At 43.3% G+C, this 20,900-nt stretch overlaps 2 protein-coding genes and 1 long non-coding RNA gene across 16 annotated transcripts in view; all 3 read left to right on the forward strand.

Annotated features, from left to right (window-relative positions):
- Window positions 1–298: 298 nt before the first annotated feature.
- Window positions 299–12,334, forward strand: LOC133269907 (uncharacterized). 2 transcript variants are annotated; one of them, XR_009743594.1, is made up of 5 exons: window positions 299–394; window positions 916–1,009; window positions 2,470–2,690; window positions 2,974–3,113; window positions 12,214–12,334. It is a non-coding gene; the product is annotated as an uncharacterized LOC133269907 (long non-coding RNA). The 2 variants fall into 2 exon arrangements; XR_009743595.1 differs by having other exon boundaries at window positions 3,067–3,113.
- A 1,888-nt stretch (window positions 12,335–14,222) lies between these two features.
- The window catches only part of ATP2B1 (ATPase plasma membrane Ca2+ transporting 1), a 65,992-nt gene continuing 59,314 nt past the window's right edge, over window positions 14,223–20,900 (forward strand). For 2 of the 13 annotated variants that reach the window (XM_061454630.1, XM_061454631.1), the window contains exon 1: window positions 16,538–16,722. The gene's annotated coding sequence lies outside the window, so the exon portion shown is untranslated. The other 11 variants (XM_061454625.1, XM_061454627.1, XM_061454623.1 and 8 more) reach the window with 11 other exon arrangements.
- On the forward strand, window positions 14,274–16,064 carry LOC133269856 (nematocyst expressed protein 3-like). The gene is made up of 3 exons (XM_061454519.1): window positions 14,274–14,354; window positions 14,803–14,833; window positions 15,370–16,064. Exons 1-3 carry the CDS (start codon window positions 14,274–14,276, stop codon window positions 16,062–16,064), a joined length of 807 nt encoding a protein of 268 aa, XP_061310503.1.

Genomic DNA, 20,900 nt, shown 5'->3' on the forward strand with positions numbered 1-20,900 from the left:
TCACTGCCTTCTCAGCCAGACAGGGTGGGGAGAAAATACAATGAGGAAAAAATTGTGGTTCAAGATAACGGCAGTTTAAGAAAGCAAAAGTAAAGGCCATTTGTGGAAGCAAAGGAAGACAGAAGATTTATACTCACCATCAGCAGCTGTCCAGCCACTTCCCAGGATGTAGGGCTTCAGCCTGCATAGTGTTACTCCATAACACAAACATCATAATAGCAAATGCCCTCACATCCCCCGCCTCAGCTCTTACTGCTGGGCAGATGTCCTGAGGTATGTAATATCCCTTGGGTCAGTTGGGTCAGCTGTCCTGACTGTGTCCCTTCCCAACATCTTGCCCTTCTCCCCAGCCTGCTGGTGAGGGGGAATGTTGGAGGCACAAGATTGATGCCATGTGAGCCCTGCCCAGCAGTAGTATTATCAACACCTTTCTAGCTACCAGTACAAAGCACAGCACTATGAGGGCTTCTAGGGGGAAAATTAACTTCAGCTCAGCCAGACCAGTACAATGGTAAAGTCTGATACTTCATACAAACTGATCAGTCAGACTGTGCCTATGCAACTGAAATGTTGGGCCAAGGGTGGAAACCTTTGCTGGGAACAATTTTAATGCCATACAGCACAGGAATGCTACGCAGACAAAACAACCACATCAGGCCAGGGATACATAAGCTATTACAGGATGCATTTGTGCAAGATACATTTCACTAGCTGCAAGTTCTTAATATTTCCTGTTTGAAAATATTTTACTTGCTCATATGTGCTTCCCATATTTCTTTTTTTACCTGAGACCACCCATCACACATGACAATTTAAAAAGTGGTGTAAAAGGGTTTCCAGCAAGCCCTATTAGAACTTGGGCAATTCAGAAAACTGACTGAGAAAGTATGGATTTTTTTTTTTCAAATTAACAAGGAAATTAAACAAGAAATTAAATAAACCAAAGACAATATATCACAAAACAAGTAACTTGAGAAGTGCTATTTAAGCCAGAAGTTATATTCCACAGGTAAATAGTAACTGGGCTAAATGACATGTAATAAAAGTACTAAAGTCTCATGAGTGAGACTTCTTTCTTCTCTATTTTAAATATATGATGAAATGTGACAGGGCCACTGTTTGTGGGAAAATTGTGAAGTGTGCTGATGAGTTAAGCATGTAATAATGAGGTTATGAATTCCCAACATGCTGACAGAAATTTATGTGCCTGAAAAAAACATTGCAGAGATGTGTCTATGAGTTTTCCCTTCATCTTCTTTCATTTCTTTTTTTCCTATGATAACTGAACATATGGAGATTAATTTAAGTGTGGGAGTGACAGTGTGGATGCCTAATTAATTGCCCTAGAAAAAAAATGTTTCTGCCTTACTCATAGAGGCCATTTGGCTGAAGAGAAGCCTTACATTATCAAAATCTGGACATAATATGCTGTATTTGATGTAAAACTGAACAAAAGGCAGAAGAACTTAGTTATGAGCCTGGCTTAGTCATTAGCCAGGATTTCAAACTGCAATAGGTAAGCTGCGATGTCACGTATGTGTGTTGGTTACTGCTTGTCAGCTACTGAAGAACTGCAAGTATGAACAGGTACAAGTAAAACAGTGACAAATTTATACATAAATTAAATGTTATGGTCAAATAGACATACAGGTGAGTTTTCCTTCTCGCCTTTGGCAGAAGATGTTTTCAGAAGAGGTAAGGCTGAAGTAGAATGTGTTTTGTTCTCCTTATATGTCTCAGATGCATAGAAACTGAATTTACATTTCTAAGATTTTGGGCTCTGCCTTATTTTCTCCTTCCCAACAGTTTCCCCATAGTATAAACAATCAGGTGGGTAATTTTTGGTAAAGAATTTCCTGAGAGAACTTGGTGCCATGTCTCCTATACTACAGGGTTTTTTTTCTGAAGAAGAGTTGATAGATGCTGTCATTACACTGTATGTGAGTCCCCTTTTCTAAGGGGAATATACACAAAGGATTTTCAAGTTGTTAGGTGGGAAAGGTGTTTCATAGATAAAGCAGTTCAACAACAACAAACTAGGAGAGAGTGCCTCTGAAAAAACATATCCATAGTATGCAGCAGTTTCTGTCAGATAGATTGCAATGAGGATGTAAAAATTCATTTGTGCCACAGCACCTCATACCATTATACAAGTGCCTGATTACGAATTTGATGAGTAGAAATTGTCCTACAGACAGGACTCTTGAACCACTATTTAACTTACTAGTGATAGACTACATAACTTAGCAGTAAAAGACCACAAAACTTAAGTCGAGTGCGGTTAAAGGAAGATAACCATCCATCAAAAATAGAAGCTTGAATTCTTCTCCTTTAAAGTGTCTCAATGTTATCCTGCAGAGGCATAGCCCTCTTAGGTTTATACTGGCTATGAAAGACAATTTATATCCCATTCAAGTCTTCAGAGGCAACACTATTTTTTCTCAGGTTTTTTTTTTTCTATTTCCAAAGGATACCACCTGACAAATCAAATGTTTTGAACCTTGCAAGCCTGACGTCAAACATCCAGAGTTCAGAAGAACATTTAAGCGTGCATTAAATAAGAGAATGAAAGACTGCAATGAAAAGGCAAATAGTTTCACTTAACAACTGGCAGCAATTCAGTGGACAAAAAGAAAAGGATATATCATGGAAACCTTTTGTATGGCTAAATCAAATTGTTTAATTGCAAGGTAGTACTATCATTAAATAGGGACTATCAATTCTATCAAACTGTATTCATAAAAATATATCCCTGTTATTATCTTGTAAAATGAAATTTAATTACTGAACAATATATGAAAACTAAAGTGTACCAGAGGATAACAAATCTCTCTTTGTAGACTAGATTTTATCTTTAAAAATAAGGATTGTAAACTTTATTAAGGAAACTAGGATTTTAAAATGTACAGAACTAACTGATCTTATACATTGCTGATACATATTTTCTTTCACTATATCATCTGTTTCTTGAAGCAATATTAAACCCATTGTTAAGATAAATATTAACCATGGACAAAAGCAAATATCAGGGAAGACAAGAATAAAATGTGGATACCTTTCCCCCAGCTGTTCTTTAGACTGTTAGAAGCTTGACTCTGCCATGTTCATTCTGGGTGAATAATGTTTTATTTATTTGGCTACTAAACTGGTACTGGCATTTAGTGAACTAGTTTTTTCTAAAAGCTGTTGCATTTATAGTCCATTAGCCCTTTTTAACCCAATAAAAGATAGCACAAAAACATACACAAACATTTTAGCTCATCTGAATCCTCATAAACCTTTGATAATGTCTTCCACAGTTCACACAAATATCACCTTCTACTCCTTCTTGCATTTGATTTTGATAATGTGAATCTTCTTCATCAGGGAAACTGATTATATTTTAAGCTTTTTTGGTTTTGTAGTCAGATAAATCATAATTACTGCATAGAATACTATGATAGTATAGGAACACTGTAGAAGAATAAAACAAAAGCACCAAATCCTAAAAATTATTTCTTCAAATACATTTAATATATAGCAAAATATAACTATTCTATTAAGGTTATAGTAATTAAATAGATCCTACATTCATCAGCTAAATGTACATAATTTAGAGATAACAATGGAAAAGCAAGCCAAAAATAGAAAACAAATAAGCATTATCAGGAAGGAAGAAGTATTGTATAAGCAGCATAGAGAAACCTCATGAGTCACATTTAAAAAAAAAATGAACCAAAAAATAACTGGTGTGACTAAGGCCAAGTGGAAACAGACCATGCCATTGATGTTTATATAGATAATGGTATAAAAATGCAATACCTTAAGCACTGAAAAACGTATCTTTAGAACATAATTTAGGTAGATTTGAATTTATTACACCTCTTATTTCACTGGTGGTTCAAAATATAGATTAAAGGAACTGGAATACAGGTGAATGTATTTTATATGATTAACTATTTGTATTTTTTCTGCTCAGTTCTTAATTCTTGTAGACTGACAGAGTACCTAGAAAGACAGCACAGAAAAATAGGAGATGGCTAAATTGCATCAGTCCATGAATGAACAGCTAAGATACAATGACTCTGAGGCTTGTCCTTGAGATCCATTATCCCTCTAATTTCTCCTTACTCTGAAGAATTAAGAAATGTCTTTCTACTATAATAGGCCGACATATACAAAGTGGTAGATGACTAGGGTTATGGAAAACCAGGGCTTTGTTGATTTATTTTCTTCCTCCCTCCCTCCTACCACCTCTTGAAAGAGTTGAACTCTCAGGAAAGTCATTCATCCTTTCCTCACAGTGGGCCACAGGTAAAAACTTGGAAAAGTTGAACAACAAAATAAATTGGACCTGCCCACTGATTTCTGTTTTTAAAATACTTGCTGATACTTGCAACCCTACTGAAAATGACACATGCTAGGAGGCTTCAGATCGGATACTTCTCAATGTATTTCAGGAGTGCAATAAAGTTGAAATACATTAAGAAAAAAAAACATTCCTTTTTCTCATAACACTGGAAAATAAGAGCACGTTTAAACTTTCAGAGGAACAGACCAGAGTTCTAGCAAGTGCTTTTTAATATTGCAAATGGAAAACAATTACTATTCTGAGAGAGATACAGAAGCTCTCTGATACAATGGAAGCAATATATTTTCCTGAGTTCCTTTAGGCGGTTTCTGTCCTAAACCTGCAAAGGCATGCACAAGTCTAACTTGATCTACATTCATGTTTCTGTTTGGAACTTGCAACAGTATAATAAAATAGACCTCATCTAATCAGGTATGAGCTATACGTTACATTCATTGCTTTCTCTCACATCATTTTATTTACTTTTTGTCAACCATAAAACCAAAAATAAAATATGAATACGTTCCAATGTGCACAACACATTAAACATGAAAACAAAAGTGTTGTAGTCTGTTATTAAAAAGCTCTACCCCTCAACCTCAACCGCAACCCCAACCCAAAAAATTTTGAGGGAGGAAAAAATTATCTGTGTTCTTGCCTACCTCAGTATTATGTCAACAGGGAGAAACTCCACACACAAAAGTACTGAAGAGAAGAGAAGAGAAGAGAAGAGAAGAGAAGAGAAGAGAAGAGAAGAGAAGAGAAGAGAAGAAAGAGAAGAGAAAAGGGAAGAGAAGAAGAGAGAGGAGAGGAGAGGAGAGGAGAGGAGAGGAGAGGAGAGGAGAGGAGAGGAGAGGAGAGGAGAGGAGAGGAGAGGAGAGGAGAGGAGAGGAGAGGAGAGGAAGGGAAAGGGAAGGGAAGAGAAAGGGAAAGGGAAGGGAAGAGAAAGGGAAAGGGAAGGGAAGAGAAAGGGAAAGGGAAGGGAAGAGAAAGGGAAGGGAAGGGAAAGGGAAGGGAAAGGGAAGGGAAGGAAAAAAGAAAAAAGAATCAAGAAAAAAAAAGAGAAAAAAAGAAAAAAGATAAGATAGAGAAGAAAAGAGAAGAAAAGAGAAGAAAAGAAAAAAGAAAAGAAGAAAAGAAAGAAAAGAAAAGAAAAGAAGAGAAAAGAAAAGAAAAGAGAAAAGAAAAAAGAAAAGAAAAGAAAAGAAAAGAAAAGAAAAGAAAAGAAAAGAAAAGAAAAGAAAAGAAAAGAAAAGAAAAGAAAAAAGAGAAAAGGAAAGAAAAGGAAAGAAAAGGAAAGAAAAGGAAAGAAAAGGAAAGAAAAGGAAAGAAAAGGAAAGAAAGAAAAGGAAAGAAAAGAAAGGAGAAGGGGAAGGGAAGGGAAGGGAAGGGAAGGGAAGGGAAGGGAAGGGAAGGAGGAAGGAAGGGAGGAAGGAAGGAGAAAGAAAAAGAAAGAAAAAGAAAAAGAAAAAGAAAAAGAAAAAGAAAAAGAAAAAAGAAAAAGAAGAAGAAAAAGAAAAAGAAAAAGAAAAAAAGAAAAAGAAAAAGAAAAAAAGAAAAAGAAAAAGAAAAAAGAAAAAGAAAAAGAAAAAGAAAAAGAAAAAGAAAAAGAAAAAGAAAAAAAGAAAAAGAAAAAGAAAAAAGAAAAAGAAAAAGAAAAAGAAAAAGAAAAAGAAAAAGAAAAAGAAAAAGAAAGAAAGAAAAAGAGAAAGAAAGAAAGAAACACCTCACAAAGTTTTCTGTACTATTATCTGTTATCTGTATCTATTTGCTGGCTTTAGAGGTCTTAATTAATTCTTGCTGGTTTCATTTCTCATGGTTAACACCCATACTTTACCATAAGAGTTCTGGTTCCTTTTTAAAAAAAGAATAAAATTTGCATATGGCTCCCATACAGAACCATCAGAACTAACTTTTTTCTGAAATGGATATTTTTACTTGTCTTCTCAGCAAAATTAAAATGGATGGGGATATGCATGAGGAAAAAATCAGTAACAAGGAAAGGAACAATTTTGTTTTATGTAACAAGCTGGATTTTCTACTACCAACAGAATTTATGGACACTTTACTGCTGGATTATAATTTTTAATTTTTTATTACTTTTGCTAAATGTAATACCAGTTTAGAGTTTTAGCTGGGCATATTTTTAGATGACACTTCCCTCCTAAAGCTCCTAAAGTTCTCTTTATGTATATTTTTATATTTATTTATACACGCCAACACTATTTTTTTGAGGGGGATTCTCGACAATTTTCTGAGTGCTAACTTGTCCCTGCACTTCAGCAGAGGAACATGGACTTCTACAGAACCACATGAAGGTGGGAGGCAGACAAGCATAGTGATTAGACCGATCAAAGTTTAAGTCTCAGTGTCATTTTCAAAATAGGCTGTGATAGTGCTGGCACTTCCACCCTGCATCTCAAAACTTACTTGGCACTTCCACCCTTCATCTAAAGCCTTAAGAACACCCTGCATCTCAACTCTTAAGAAACTCCATGCACTACATCCAGTATGGGATCCACAGTCATTTTCTTCCCATAGCTGGCTAGTCTAGCAACAAAGTATACGCTCTCAGGGGTGTTTAGTCTGAACTGAGTCACTCTATCAGGGCCATGATGCACCAGCCATGTCCTTCTAGCCTTCCACATGCCAACTGCCCTTTCACAGAATCCCAAGGGTCGGAAGGGACCTCAAAAGATCATCTAGTCCAACCCCCCTGCAAGAGCAGGGTAACCTAGAGTACATCACACAGGAACTTGTCCAGGCGGGCCTTGAATATCTCCAACGTAGGAGACTCCACAACCCCCCTGGGCAACCTGTTCCAGTACTCTGTCACTCTCACAGTAAAGAAATTTTTCCTGATGTTCACATGGAACCTCCTATGCTCCAGTTTACACCCATTGCCCCTTGTCCTATCACTGGACATCACTGAAAAAAACCCAGCTCCGTCATCCTGACATTCACCCTTTACATATTTGTAAACACTGGTGAGGTCACCCCTCAGTCTCCTCCTCTCCAAGCTAAAGAGTCCCAGCTCCCACAGCCTCTCCTCATAAGGGAGATGCTCCATTCCCTTAATCATCTTTGTAGCTCTGCGCTGGACTCTCTCCAGCAGCTCCCTGTCCTTCTTGAACTGAGGGGCCCAGAACTGGACACAATATTCCAGATGCGGTCTCACTAGGGCAGAGTAGAGGGGGAGGAGGACCTCTCTCGACCTACTAACCACCCCCCTTCTAATACACCCCAGGATGCCATTGGCCTTCTTGGCCACAAGAGCACATTGCTGGCTCATGGTCATCCTCCTATCCACCAGAACCCCCAGGTCTCTTTCCCCTTCACTACTGTCCAGCAGGTCAGCCCCCAACCTGTACTGGTACATGGGGTTGCTCTTCCCCAGATGCAAGACTCTGCACTTGCCCTTGTTGAATTTCATCAAGCTTCCCCCCGCCCAGCTCTCCAGCCTGTCCTGGTCTCGCGGAATGGCAGCACAGCCTTCTGGCGTGTCAGCCACTCCTCCCAGTTTAGTATCATCAGCAAACTTGCTAGGGTACACTCAGTTCCCTCATCCAGATCGTTGATGAAAATATTAAACAGCACTGGTCCCAGCACCGACCCCTGAGGGACTCCACTAGTCACAGACCTCCAGCTAGATTCTGCCCCATTAACCACAACTCTCTGCCTTCTTCCTTCCAACCAGTTCTTGATCCACCTCACTACGTGATCATCAAGCCCACACTTCCTTAGCTTATCTATGAGGATGCTGTGGGAGACAGTATCAAATGCCTTACTGAAATCAAGAAAAAACACATCTACCGCTCTACCATCATCCAGCCACCTAGTTACTTCCTCATAGAAGGCTATAAGGTTGGTCAAACATGACTTCCCCTTGCTAAAACCATGTTGGCTGCTCTTAATGACCCCCTCATCCTTGATATGTCTAGAGATGGTGTCGAGAGATAGCTCTGCTGGACTCAGACATTCTTCATCTGTGTTGTTACTAAAGATCATGTCATTTACTTCATAAGGATTACCCAACTCATACCAAGTTTCTGTGTTTTAATTACAAAAAGTTGGTAGCAAAAGTTGCACTAATTTAAAAAGCTGCATTCATTAAAAATACCTAGCAAAATATTGTTTTAAAACCTGGTTCTCCTACTGTATTTTTCTCCTTTTGGCTTCTTGGCATACATTCTACAGATCAGTGGCCGCTTAAAAGTAATGGCTGGTAGATTAAAAGAGTCCAGAAAATAATGCAGTCTGAAAGACAAGTTCATATCACACACCCACGGCTAACCTTCTAAAAGTTTCACATTTGAATTTAAACTACTCACCCTTGTTTACCTCCAGAATTAAAGAAGAAATAGAGACAACTGCAGAACTACCCTAAACATTAAACTTAGAATGACATACACGTACTCCTGGAGGCTGTAGCTTCTCACAGTGCACTGACAATAAAAGAATCCTGGGCTTACTATTACAGGATTGGATGTGCTTCTTTTAGATGTCCATGTGAGGACAAATCAACCCTATTTTACTGGCAAGGGGAGGAATACCACAGACCAACAACGCAAACCACCAAATCATCATCTGATGCATTATTGCCACAGGATGTTGGAGTTTGATTTGGTTTAGTTGGGTTTGGTTTGGTTGGCAGGAAGTGTGGGAAAGGTGTTACTTAGGAAAAAAAAAGCTAAACTGAAGGAAAAGAGAAGCAGAGAGCACATAAAAGAAAAGGAAGCAAAAGCAGTTATGCAAAGGAACCAAGAGGGTGTAAGAGTGTGGCTTAGCACTTCAGCACAGGGCTGGGCAAATCCGAAAGAAAGATGTTTGGAATATCACAAATGCATACATCAGCTGTTTCTGAAACTACACTATGATGGGACTGAATTCTCTGTTGGTTCACCTCTGCATTTTCCCTCTGCAGCAGAGAAGTATGAACATTTGGGTCATCCCCATTGTAAAATGAAAGTCTCCCTTCTACTATTCTTAGTCCAGAGCAGATGATGGAGAGAGGTGATTCTAGCTGAGCTTGATTGAAACATCCCACACTCTGATGCCATTATAAGTCCTTCTGCTGTGACCTGCAGAGCAAGTGTTCCTGTAAAAACTGATTCATTAACTGTAAAAAAAATATATCTTTTAAATGTATATAGCCAAAAAATGCACAAATGCTCTAAGATAGTGCTTCTCAGATGCTTTAGACCAGTGGACTATCACTAGCCCTTGACATTTTTAAAGACCATTACAAATGTTGTCAAGGACATGTCATACATTTACTCCCAACTATAGTCCCGCAGACCAGCTGTGGGTCCTTTCTGATATCCTGGGGGAGTGTTCTCAGTGTGTAGCTTGCAGTTCAATAGCCATTGCTGGGGCTTGAGGGCTTGAATGTGAAAGGCATGGAGAACTGGCTGAACAGTGAAATGGACCTGGCTGGTTTTAACATCAAGCTGAGTGAAACACAAAAGATAAAGAGATTTAAGATTTACTGTAGATCTAAAATGGAATAGATCTAAAAGCCTTTTATTGGAATTAAAAAAAAATCTTTTAGTAATCTGAGGTATTTTTAGTAACATAGGTGTCAGTTTTAGTAATTATTAAGCATGTGCAGCTCTCACTGAATCCAGTCAGAACTGAAGATAACAGAACTGTCAATGTTTGGACTGCTGTCATGTACAAAACAGTTTTCTCTTTTAATCCGCTTCCATCCTAAACCAAATTGCCTTTACGGCTGCATAACATGTTGTAGCCTGAAAATAACCTACAGCAGTACTATTACTAGATGTGCCCATAACATGATATATTTAAACTCTAGTGGTTCAATACATGGCTGCCATGTTATCCAATTTACAAAAGGGAATTTATGCAGAGGAAGATCCTATTGATCTTTTCTACCAGTACATAATAGAGGTATAGTAGATGTCACAACAGCTCAGTTCATTTTCCTTGGTTTTATGAGCTAACAAGCTACATTCTAAATTATTTTAAAAGTTTGCTCCTGCTCACCTTAATATTTATAGTTATATAATAGCCTGTTAATAGAGACAACACTGTAGTCAAGACTCTGTTTTTATGACTGCCCGTAATCTATGCTTAAGAACTCTAATCATACTTGATTTTCCATGCACACAAGTATAAACATTTTACATAATACTTTTACTACAATTTATACTACTGTGAAGAGCTATTTATTTAAGGCTTTGGCACTAGATATTGTATATCCATAGCTTTTCACAAACATCCAAATTTTGATCTTGATAATCTTCAGATCTCTTATTTGTAATCTGGAAACGATTATTCTTGAATAAGGCTTTCAAGGCTGAGCCCAAAGTTTGAAACCATGAATGTGAAATAGGTTGCTATTAATATTTTTAAATCAATATTAGATAGATGGATTTTTTTTTCTTAGAACCAGCCAAGATGATTTAGAGCTGTATCTGATCAACAAATAAAACAATTTATTCAAGTATGTTCAGCTCATTGTTTATCATTTAAGTGATTAATTCTTGACTAAGGTAGCAGGAATAAGGTAGTGCATTTTTTTTTTCTGATACTCCTCCTTGAAGGAAAGGCAGAATGGGAGCTATTAGCTCTAATGACTCTTAAATGTTTCAAAGCCATCATTCAAAGCCCCATCTGCCAAGGGGCAGAAATGTTAATGTTTGCTGAAAGAACCCACGGCTTAACTGAATTATCTATTTTCTTATCCAAAGGACTTTGAAGTAGCATCACTGAGACAATGTGTTATTCTCTTCAAGACAATTATCCAGCACTGATGAGGGACAGGAGGGGCTACATTTACTCTTCCTAAAACTGATTCTTATGAGTCAGAAGCCATGACTCAGACTGGCCAGTTGGCATCAGAGAGAAGATAGCTTGGTTGCTTCGTATCTTGGGAAGGGGAGGAAAAATAAACAAACCCCTTCCTTGACACTTGATCACAGAGGAGAGGATCACAACATTACAATTCATGAAGCAGATATTCAGTCAGCATGAACTGGAACAGGCCCACAAAAAGAGTGAAAACAATGAATCTTCACAAACTAACATCAGATGACAACAGGCTCTCAAAGATAAAACCACAATTTTGTCAGACAAGTTCAGCAGAGAAGCCTTAAAAAGCAACACATCTAAAAGCTCCCACAGTGCTATAAATCAAATGAACTAACACTTCTCATTTTAATACAGAATTGTACATACCATGTACCCCCAAAGCACTTTTGCACCTTGGGAAGTATAATGGATACTCCCACATTTTGAGTCTTGGGGTGATAGGTCAGCTGCCTGACTGATGCATACCCATACCAAGGACAGACACTGAGAGACGACCACTAACACCAGCTCCAGGGAGACGGCAACAGCAGTGTTATTTATAACAAACCCTTCTAGTGAACTGGACAGATTTGCTTCCAGGACAGCCTTGCTTTAGTCTTTGGCCTTCCTGCAATTCTTTACGAATTCAGCAATGAAGTGGTAAGGCCATGGTGAGAAAGTATCAGCTCCAAACTGGGGAATTGCTACATAGGAAAAGCCACTGCAGTGGAGGTGATTGGGTGCTCACTGTGTGGATTCTTGAGCTCTACCAGTACATTATTTGCAGAGAAATAGTAGACATTCATCTACCAGTCATTTCTCACTTTCTAAGAGGCAGCTATGGTCATATAGTCTCATCACATCCATATTTGTTTTTATTTTTTTTTATATTTTATCATTAAAAGCTTCCCAAATATGTTCCTTCCTGCTTTTTCTAGCAGTGTGAAGTATGGTTCTCCAACTCTGATCTTTTTTTTTTTTTTCTCTGCCTGATCTAAGTCCTTTAATTAGCCAGATTCTCCATCAGTTCCAGGATTTTATGCTTTGTTTTTTTTTTTCTTTGCATGTAGATGTTGCACCTTTGTTCATGAAACATCTTTCCACTCTTTCATCAGGTCTGGGGCTGTAATGCTGTTGTCCTGTGGTGGCACCTGAAAAGAACATGTAAAGAAGAAACAGTGAATATATGAAGTCCAGTGTATTCTTTCCAATGTATTTCAGACATAATATACATGAAAAAGTGGTTTGTGCATTAACTGCTGCTTCTCACAGCCTTTATTTATGTCATTTTCATCTTTCACCTTCCTTATCCTGTAGTGTCACATTGGAAGAACATAACACTGAAAGAAAAAAAAAACAACAAAACAAACTAAAACTTTTTTGAGGTAAATGCAAGAGAGTTTGAAAATAAAAAAAACCAAATCTTTTAAATTACCATATGTATTCACAACAGGAAACACATTATGCACAAATCTTGAGCTCTTGAACAGTCAAGAGAAAGACTTCTGAGCTGATAAAAATGCAAATGTTTACAGATAGGCCTCTTTCCTAAGGGGTGGGGGGTTTCAGAGTGAATTGCACAATATCGTTTTGTACCACAAGGTCATTGCTAGGCGGCATGGGCGGATGATAGAACAATTTGATCATTGTGACACCTACAAGATGAGTGAGAGGTCAATGGCTTGCTTATCTAGATGGCTGTCTGGTCTTTCAGTCAATAGACTGATCTGTTAGGACACAGGATGCTGGAACCATCAAAAGATACAGCCTCCCTTGCCCAGCAGGAATGGAACAGAGCCCCAGCCAGGGGGAATCTTTTGTGATCTTCTCCAGAGTGGTCTGTGGAGTGGGGTCAAACAATAATACTACTGCGCTGAGAAAGCCGACTGGGAGAAGTGTAGCTGGTACAGAAAACTTTTGGCTCTGCAAGTGCCATGGAAGCTTTGGGCATTCATCTCTGAATGCTCACAAATAAACTTTCTCCCAACTTTTCATGCTTTCTCTGTTCTCTCCAGTTTCATCAAATTTAATTAAGTGACTGAGTTTGAACACGAGCAGGGTAGCAGGGTAGTCAAGAAACGAGTTTCAAATAAAATAAAGTTTAGATCTATGCACAAACTACAAAGAGTCTGTTTCCTATTTTCTCGCGTCAAGCCTCTCATCTGATCTTGCCAAAAGGCCCCTCCCTCATTCAATGTGGGATGGGATGTGAGGTGGTCACTTAGACTTTGGTCGCCTCAAAAGCTGTAATAATCCAAATACTCTGATTCATACTCTTCATGTTAAAAGTCTCATAGTAAGTAGACCAGATTCAGGCAACCCACTTAAATTCTCTGTGACACATTTTCTGGGTCTGTTAAGACTATGATACTTGTGTTGTTAGTGCTGGTCACAGAATGAGTTGAGCTATTGTCACTGATTTGTCAAGTCTGGCCTTTCCAAATTGTCTTTGAGCCATGCAGAATTTTCCTGAAATGGTAATGCTTCCTCAAAAGTTAAATGAAAGATCTCCAGAAATATTCTTTTGTGCATCTTGGTTTTGCTTGCTTTATATCACTGGTGACCTACATTACATGGAATGTTTTCTGTTAGTCAGTGACATGCCCTAACCTTTAGAAATAAGAGTGCCTATTTTCTCACAAAAATCATGAAGCTTTATAGCTTGAGGTTTACTTCTAGCTCTTCCTCCAGGAGAAGATTGTGTAGAGTCAGAAGGAATTTCTTCTCACTTTCAGTCTTTGTATTCCATGTTTTTATGCTGTCTTTTGATATCAGTGCAAAAGGAACATTAAAGAACAACTATTTTGTGCCTTGAAAAATGTATGCACTTAGAGAATTCCACCATAACAGTATCACAAAAAAATTAATGTTGATGTGTACCCCTCCCACCTTTGCTTCCTTCCTGCAAAATAAATAGGATATTATTCCCATTTCACAGACAAAGAACTGAAGCACAATCTACCTACCTTCCCTAAGACAAAAGGAAGCAGGTACAGACATGTACTCAAACTGCAATACGTTGAACACATCATCTCCTTCTTAGCTGTACCAAAGCTAATTTTGTCTGCCTGGGAGATATGACAGAACTGTGCAGAACACATCTGCCAGTCTTACAAAGCTGTATCCAGAAATGCAATTTCCAAGTGCCTGGGGAAGCCTTGCTGAGCTACAGCCATCAGTGCAGAGGAGGGTGCTGAGCTCCAAGCAGAAGGTAAGAGAATTTCTTTCATATGCATTCAGATAGTTTTATATTCTCCTTCTGGGAAGAAATGCAAGAAATCTCCTCAACAGAACAGTCTGCAGGGTTGCTGACCTCAGTATTTTGATTTTTCAATTGACCTCTAGATGTAGAGAGGTAAGGTAGTATTTTTAGCAACATCCAGAATGGGCAGGAGCCATTTACTGCTCACAGTCTTATTTGATTGCCTCTCTTGAACAAGCAGAAAAAATGTAACAGGCATTCAGGTAAGAACGAAAGAGACAATGAAGCTCAGGAAAGGCATGATAATAACGTAGTTAGGATGATTTATTTATTTGCCAGTCCTTGTAGGCTGTTTTATGCTGACTTCATCCTGTTGCTTTAACCCTCTAGGCTCTGCACCATCTCGGGTCTGCAACAGTAGGGATACACCAGCTTCTCCGCTTCGTTTCTTCTGCAGCACCGGCTCTGGCAGCGGCGGGATCTGAGCGGTAACAAAGGAGAGGCAGGGTATTTATGGTAGGCTCAGGGAACCCGACAGCCTGTGGCACAGCTGGCCAGTCATTCCAGTGAGGTGCCCAGCGGAGGGGCGGGTAGGATGTGAAAACAAGGCTGGAAAAAACACACGAAGTGGTTACAGAATTACATATAGCTTATGGATAGGCATTTTTCACTGCGGGGTGCGTGTGATGTACTACACTGGAAGAACTGAAATCAGGGTCTTTAATTTCCAGTTTAATTCCAAGCCCTGTTACTTCCCCAAACACCTCACTTGGGCTCAGGCCTTCATAACCCCATTTATTTTTCTATCTCCAACCGAAGAGCCTTCAGCTGGAGACGGAGAGGTGCTGAACACCTGTGGCCCCTTTACGTTCCCCGTCCTCCTGCGGGAGCTGCCAGGGTCCCCTGACAGGCAGGCAGGCCTGACGGGCGGCTGGACTCGCTGCTCCGCGGTGCCCACCACCAGCAGCGACCGCCACGCTCGCTCCCTCCGTTCCGGACCTTCCCAAGGGGACCCCACCCTGAGCTCCTCGGGCAGCCCGGTTCATTCCCGCAACCGCGGCAGAGCCTCTCCCGGGCTCCGCCGTGTCCCCCGCGGCCGCTGCTCCCACAAGCACCGACCCGGCGCTCAGCACCAGCCGGCTGCCCTCCTCGGCACAGGAAGGCCGCAAGGCGCCGGCGCCGCGGGGACAGCGCAGCACAGCGACCCCGCGCCCCCGTGGGGCAGAGGCGAACCGCGCCCCGGCGGACGGTTCGGGCGGCCCCGCACGGTCACGCCCCCCTCAGGCGGTGTCGCCGCCGCCCCCGGGACGGCCCCGGCTCCCGCCCACAGGGGCAACCGGCGCGTTCCGGCCCGCCCCTTGCGGGACCGCAGCCTCTCCCGCTGCCGCCGCCGGGGGGATCCCCGCCCCGCCGAGGCAGTCCCCGTCCCGTCTGGCGGCGGCCCCGCTACGCGCGGGAGGAGGGGGGGGACACACACAGTCACGCGACCCGCCCCTTTCGCAGCCCGCCCCGCGGGAGTCGCTCGTGGCAAAGTCACCGACCCCCGAAGCCCGCCGGGCTCCATCAAACGCCGCGGCACCGCCCACCGACGTCATGGAAACAAGCGCGTCAGCAGCCCGCCCGCCAGTGGCGGCCGCGGAGGGGCGGGGCGAGGTGTGGGGCCACGCCCCCGCAGGCGCCGTGCCTATCGGCGCCCCCCCCCGCCACCTCTCCCATTGAAGACGCCGCACGTCAGGACCCCCCCTTCCCTGGGCTCGCAAGGGGCACCGTCACGTGACCCGCGCTCCACAGGCGGCGAGGGGGGCGGCGGGCACCGGCGGCTGCGGCAGGGGAGAGGAGAGGAGAGGGGGGAGCGGACAAGTGAGTGACCGCGGCGGGCGGAGGAGGGAGGCGGGCGGATCGCTGCGTCCCGCCCCGCCCTGCCCGGTGGCGCCCAGCTCCTGTAGCGGTTGTTCTGCGGCGCGGTCGGCGCTGCCCGGTGCGTGCGGGGGAAAGGAGGCGGGCGGGCCCCGGAGAACGGCGGCGGCAGCGCCCGCCAGGAGGGCGAATCGTTGGTTCCTGCCGGTGAGGCGACGGGGGCGGGGCGGTCTGTCCGCATCCCCCCACCCCCCTTCCTCCCCCGGCTGTCCCCGCACCGGTTCCCCCTCCCTCTTGCCTTCTCCCCCTCCCTCCCCAATTCGGTCGCCGCTTCCCCCCCGCCCCCTCTCCCGCCCTCCTCCCGTGGCCGCAGGGCGGGTCGGCGTGGCGGGGCCGGCCGGCCGTGGGCTGGGCGGAGAGCGTGGGGACCTTGTGCGCTCGGCGAGAGAGCGGGCGGGCGGCGGCAGGTTCACGGGCACCTTTTCCCGGCCCGCGGCGGGGTCGGCCCCGCGGCGCCGAGGTAAGGACGGCGGGGCGGCGTGGAGCAGATCTTCTCCCGGCTGGCTGGCCGCGGCGGGCAGCGGCGCGGCGGCAGGTGCAGCGTTGCTCCGTTCACGCCGTGGGGCTGCGGGCCGTGGCACGGCTCGGCCGGGGAGGCGGCGAGCGGCGCGGCTGCTTGCGGCGGGGCGGTGATGGCAGCGGGACCGCCGGTGGGGCTGGGTGCTGCGTCCAGAGCTGTCGCCGGTTTTCCCCCCAGGTAGCCGGAGCGCGCACCTAGACACCGCCGTGCAGCCGGGGCGCGACGTGACCTTGAGGGCAGCGGATGCGGGGCTAAGCCTCCGCGGGAGCGCAGCCGCCGGGAGCGGCGCCGCCACGGACCGCGCGACCGGGCATGGCCGGCCAGCCGCAGCCCCCGGGGCGGGCGCGCACGCACACGCCACGGGTTAAGGTGGTGCTCAGCTCCCGCCGCTAGCCGGGTTAAGTAGCCGGGATTAGCCCGCTGCGGCTTTACGACACCCACATCCTGGGCGCTTCTCTGCCGCCCCGCGGGGGCCGGGAGCCCGGCACCCGCACCCGGCAGCCTCCTCCCTCCCTCGCCCGCCCGCCGCGCCCCCGGGGCGGTGTTTTTGGCCGCGGCAGGGTCGTACGCCGCGCTCTGTCGGAGCGGGCGGGCTGTTTTGATTTATCGATTCCTGGCCGGGCTGCTCATCAATCGGCGCGGGCGCCGAAGGGATGCGGCGGCGCTTCGGTAGCCGGGAGAGTGGAGCCGTCGCGGGCGTCATTCCGGGGGTGATCGCGGGGCAGCTCCGCTGAGGGACGCGCCTCTGACCGAGGCGGCGGTGCCATCCTTGCCCCGGCGGTGCGTGTAACCTTTGAATGCGGCACCACGTGAGTTCGGGAGCGGGCCGGAGCCTCCGCTGGGGTTGGGGGCGGCTGCCCAGTGCGGTAGGAGAGAGCGCTCGATGCTTACTTATGGTGGAACCGTGTGGCGGGAGGGCGACTGTCCGCGCCGAAGCTTACCCGGGCCTCCCGCCGAGCCCTTCGGGCTGTCGGAAGAGGCTGAGTTCGGAAGGATTTAGGATTTCGGGAGGAAGGTCTTCTGAAAAGCGGTGCGAGCGGTGGTTGCCGGAGGGGTCGGGGTGTCAGCCTGAGCCCCGAGAAGCGTTCGGGGAGCTGCGGGTGAGTCTGCCGCAGGTTTTGCGACCTGAGGGGCAACCTATTTGCACAGCTGTAATAGGAGTCGATGCGCTGCTATGCATGTTTCACACTCCACATAAATCCTTACTAATATTTAAATGGGTATTTTTTTTCCACGTTTTACTTTTTAAACTGTATGAGAAGGGAGAAACTAAAGAAAGATGCAGGGGAATAAAATTTCGGAGGCTCTTTTTCGTATCATTTTAAGATCCTTATTACAGAAATTCATCAATATCTATTATATACAGCATTCTTAAACTTTTAACTTAAGGTGCTGAGGCTTTCTTCCCAAGGCTTGTTCCAAAGGAACTGGTGATAATACCTCGTGCCTTGTCTTAAATCGTCATTCTTAGAAGGTGTTTGCGCTGGTGTCTGGCTCCACGTCTGAGAGGTGACTTATCTAGGTGAATATTAAAATCACATCCCTTAACGTGTCCCTTCTTGGAAGCAGAGTCCCCAGGCAAACGTGCCTGTGAAACATGTCTCGCATCATTACTGGTTGACAGTTTTGGCTTGCTGGGGGAAAAAGTAGAGTGTGCCTTTGGAAAATCTGTCCAGAAGCTGCTGCGTCTTTAAAACACTTTTGGGTCCTAATGAATTTGAGTTGAAATAGTTTTTTTAGGTGCTTGAAAAGATCTTGACTGGGTAACTTGCCAACTCCTTGGTTTGTCATACGGTGTATTCAGAAGATGGTAGCTGTAGCCAGTGCCATTCTCTCTCTCTCTCCCCCCGCCCCCCCCCCCCCCCCGTTGGAGCTTTTCAAGGATTTGTTCCAAATGCCACAAATCATGAATTCCAGCAGAAGTAAACTTGTGTATCTTTAAACTGTTGGCTCTTTTGGCAGGAATAGCTTCCAATGTACTAGAACTTTAATACTTATGGCATAATGAATGGAAAGTCTCTCGGTGTCAGTGGAAAAAGTGGTCACTGAATTCAGTGAGCTAAAAACCCCTTGTACACTTCAATGAGAAATTTTCGGTCTGGAACAGCATTGTTGGGTGGTTCAGTGTATTGCTGCTCTTCTGTACATTTCGGTAACCCACCCAGGTTGGGTTATCTCAAGAAACAGGGATTCTGCGTTGTGAATGGACACCTGCAGGTTTTCCCAATCAATGTTGCTATCTCTGTGCCAAATTGCAATATTACTGCTTCATTCAAAGAAAAAAACTGCTTATCATGTGGGTAACTAAAATGATACAAGTTGAAACTAATTTTAAAGGGAATTGTGGCTGTAGTCTATGTATGCGCACATACAGTGACTCACTGTTGCATATTAAGCAGATGTGTTTGGGAACTTAAAGCAGAAAACAGACTAGTGCACATTAGCATTGGGTAAAGTGCGTATTGATTTCTTAAAGTTGCATTGCATACAGATTTAGATATAATAAAAGCATCCCCATCCAATTAATATACAACTAGCTAATAATCTGTAAGTCATCCTACCAATTAAAATGCTCTGCAGTCTAATATTAGAATCTTGTTCAGGAAGTGACTCTTTCATGGACCATGATATAGAGAACTTTTGTCAGCTGGTAAAATTGACAACCTCTAAACCATGGTGTGTGAGCTTAACAGGAAGCTGAGAGGTTTGTAAGTGTCCTGCAGCAATTACTTTTATTACTTTTTTTTTTTAACAATTTGAGCTTAGTCAGAAATGGAGTGTTGTAAACCAGAGACAGCCGTAAGGTGAAGATACTAAGAAGGAAGAATCAGAGGTTGGTTCTGATGAAGCCACCTCAAAACCAGATGCTTTGGAAGAATTAACTTTGCTAACATGTAAGATTTTAGAGCTGGGAACTCAGTATTAATTGACCAGTTCAAAATGGAGCTGGCAAAGCAATCAATAACATGCCATAGCAAGCAAGTCTCCCTTGACATAAGGGTGGACAAGATAACCTAAAGTGTCTTCTAACTCAAATTTCTTCCATTAAGGTAGACTAAATATTAATGGCAGTGAGCATTCTTTAATGCTGAAATGTGACCTCAGTGATGTTTTTTCAGCGTTTCAGCTGTTTATTTTAATATATGTTCTCTTCTGGTTTGAAAGGGAAAATAGCGCTAGTGCAGCAAGGATCCGCAGTTTGCTCTGAGTTGAAGTTGGATTTCAGTTTGCAAAATTTAATCCAGTGCAGAATAATGAACAGCCATGATTAGCCCAGGGCATTTAAATGTAAATTTCTTCTGAGAAATAAGGAAAACTGCTTGCATCTGTAGCAGATTTTGTTAGAGAAATGCATGCTTACTTGCCTCTAAAAGGATCAATAAAGTAGCAGTAATATTCTTAAATTTGTACTCTTTAGTGTTAACTTGTCTTAAAATGAATAATAATAATAATAGGACTTGTTAAAAGCTGCTGTTCAGAAGATAGTGATCTTTCTCTCTAGAGTATTTTAATTAAAAATGAGATAAAATCTAGGGGTTGCAATTTTGTGTCTAAGATTAGCTTTGCCTACTGGCTTGCTATAGTGTGTGCAACAGTCTCAAGTAGGTTTATTTTGGGTTTGTTTTTTTTTTTAATTTTTTATTTTTATTCAAACCTGTTGAAATTTTTCTTAAAGCCATTTTTTTCCTTACCAAGTTAACTGATTGAAGTGCAAGGACGGCAGCAAACACACGATACTGTTGCCTGTTTGAAAAAGAAGAGTGAACCTATGATAATTTTATGTACAGGATGGGTATTTCTCACAAGCATTAAGAATTACTAATCTAACTCAAACTGGCTTGTCTTTAGATTTGGATTTCTTCACTTTTAACAATCACTAGTGTTAGTTTTCCCCTAGCTTTAGCTTCAGTTAGTTCAAGCAACCATGTTCACTAATTGCACAGCAGAATAATAAAAAATACAAAAGGATTTTTTGTTCATGAAGCCTCCTATATGTTTCTAGCCACATGTGAAAACTAAAATGTGTTCAGAGTCTCTGAAATGGGGCAGTTGCATGCAGAAGATGGAAGCAGTGGTCATAAGCAGTACAGAAGATAACCTACAGTGAAACCAGTGGG

Source organism: Pezoporus flaviventris, unplaced genomic scaffold (genome assembly GCF_033815535.1).
Source record: "Pezoporus flaviventris isolate CSIRO_AGI_PZ_B2104156 unplaced genomic scaffold, CSIRO_AGI_Pfla_v1 ptg000016l, whole genome shotgun sequence".
NCBI lineage: Eukaryota > Metazoa > Chordata > Aves > Psittaciformes > Psittacidae > Pezoporus > Pezoporus flaviventris.

Coding starts and splice junctions, on each gene's coding strand:
- LOC133269856 (XM_061454519.1), top strand. CDS start 14,274: ATGCAATTTCCAAGTGCCTGGGGAAGCCTTGCTGAGCTACAGCCATCA. Junction 14,355..14,802: donor TGCTGAGCTCCAAGCAGAAG/GTAAGAGAATTT, acceptor TTTCTTCTGCAG/CACCGGCTCTGGCAGCGGCG. Junction 14,834..15,369: donor GCAGCGGCGGGATCTGAGCG/GTAACAAAGGAG, acceptor CCCCACCCTGAG/CTCCTCGGGCAGCCCGGTTC.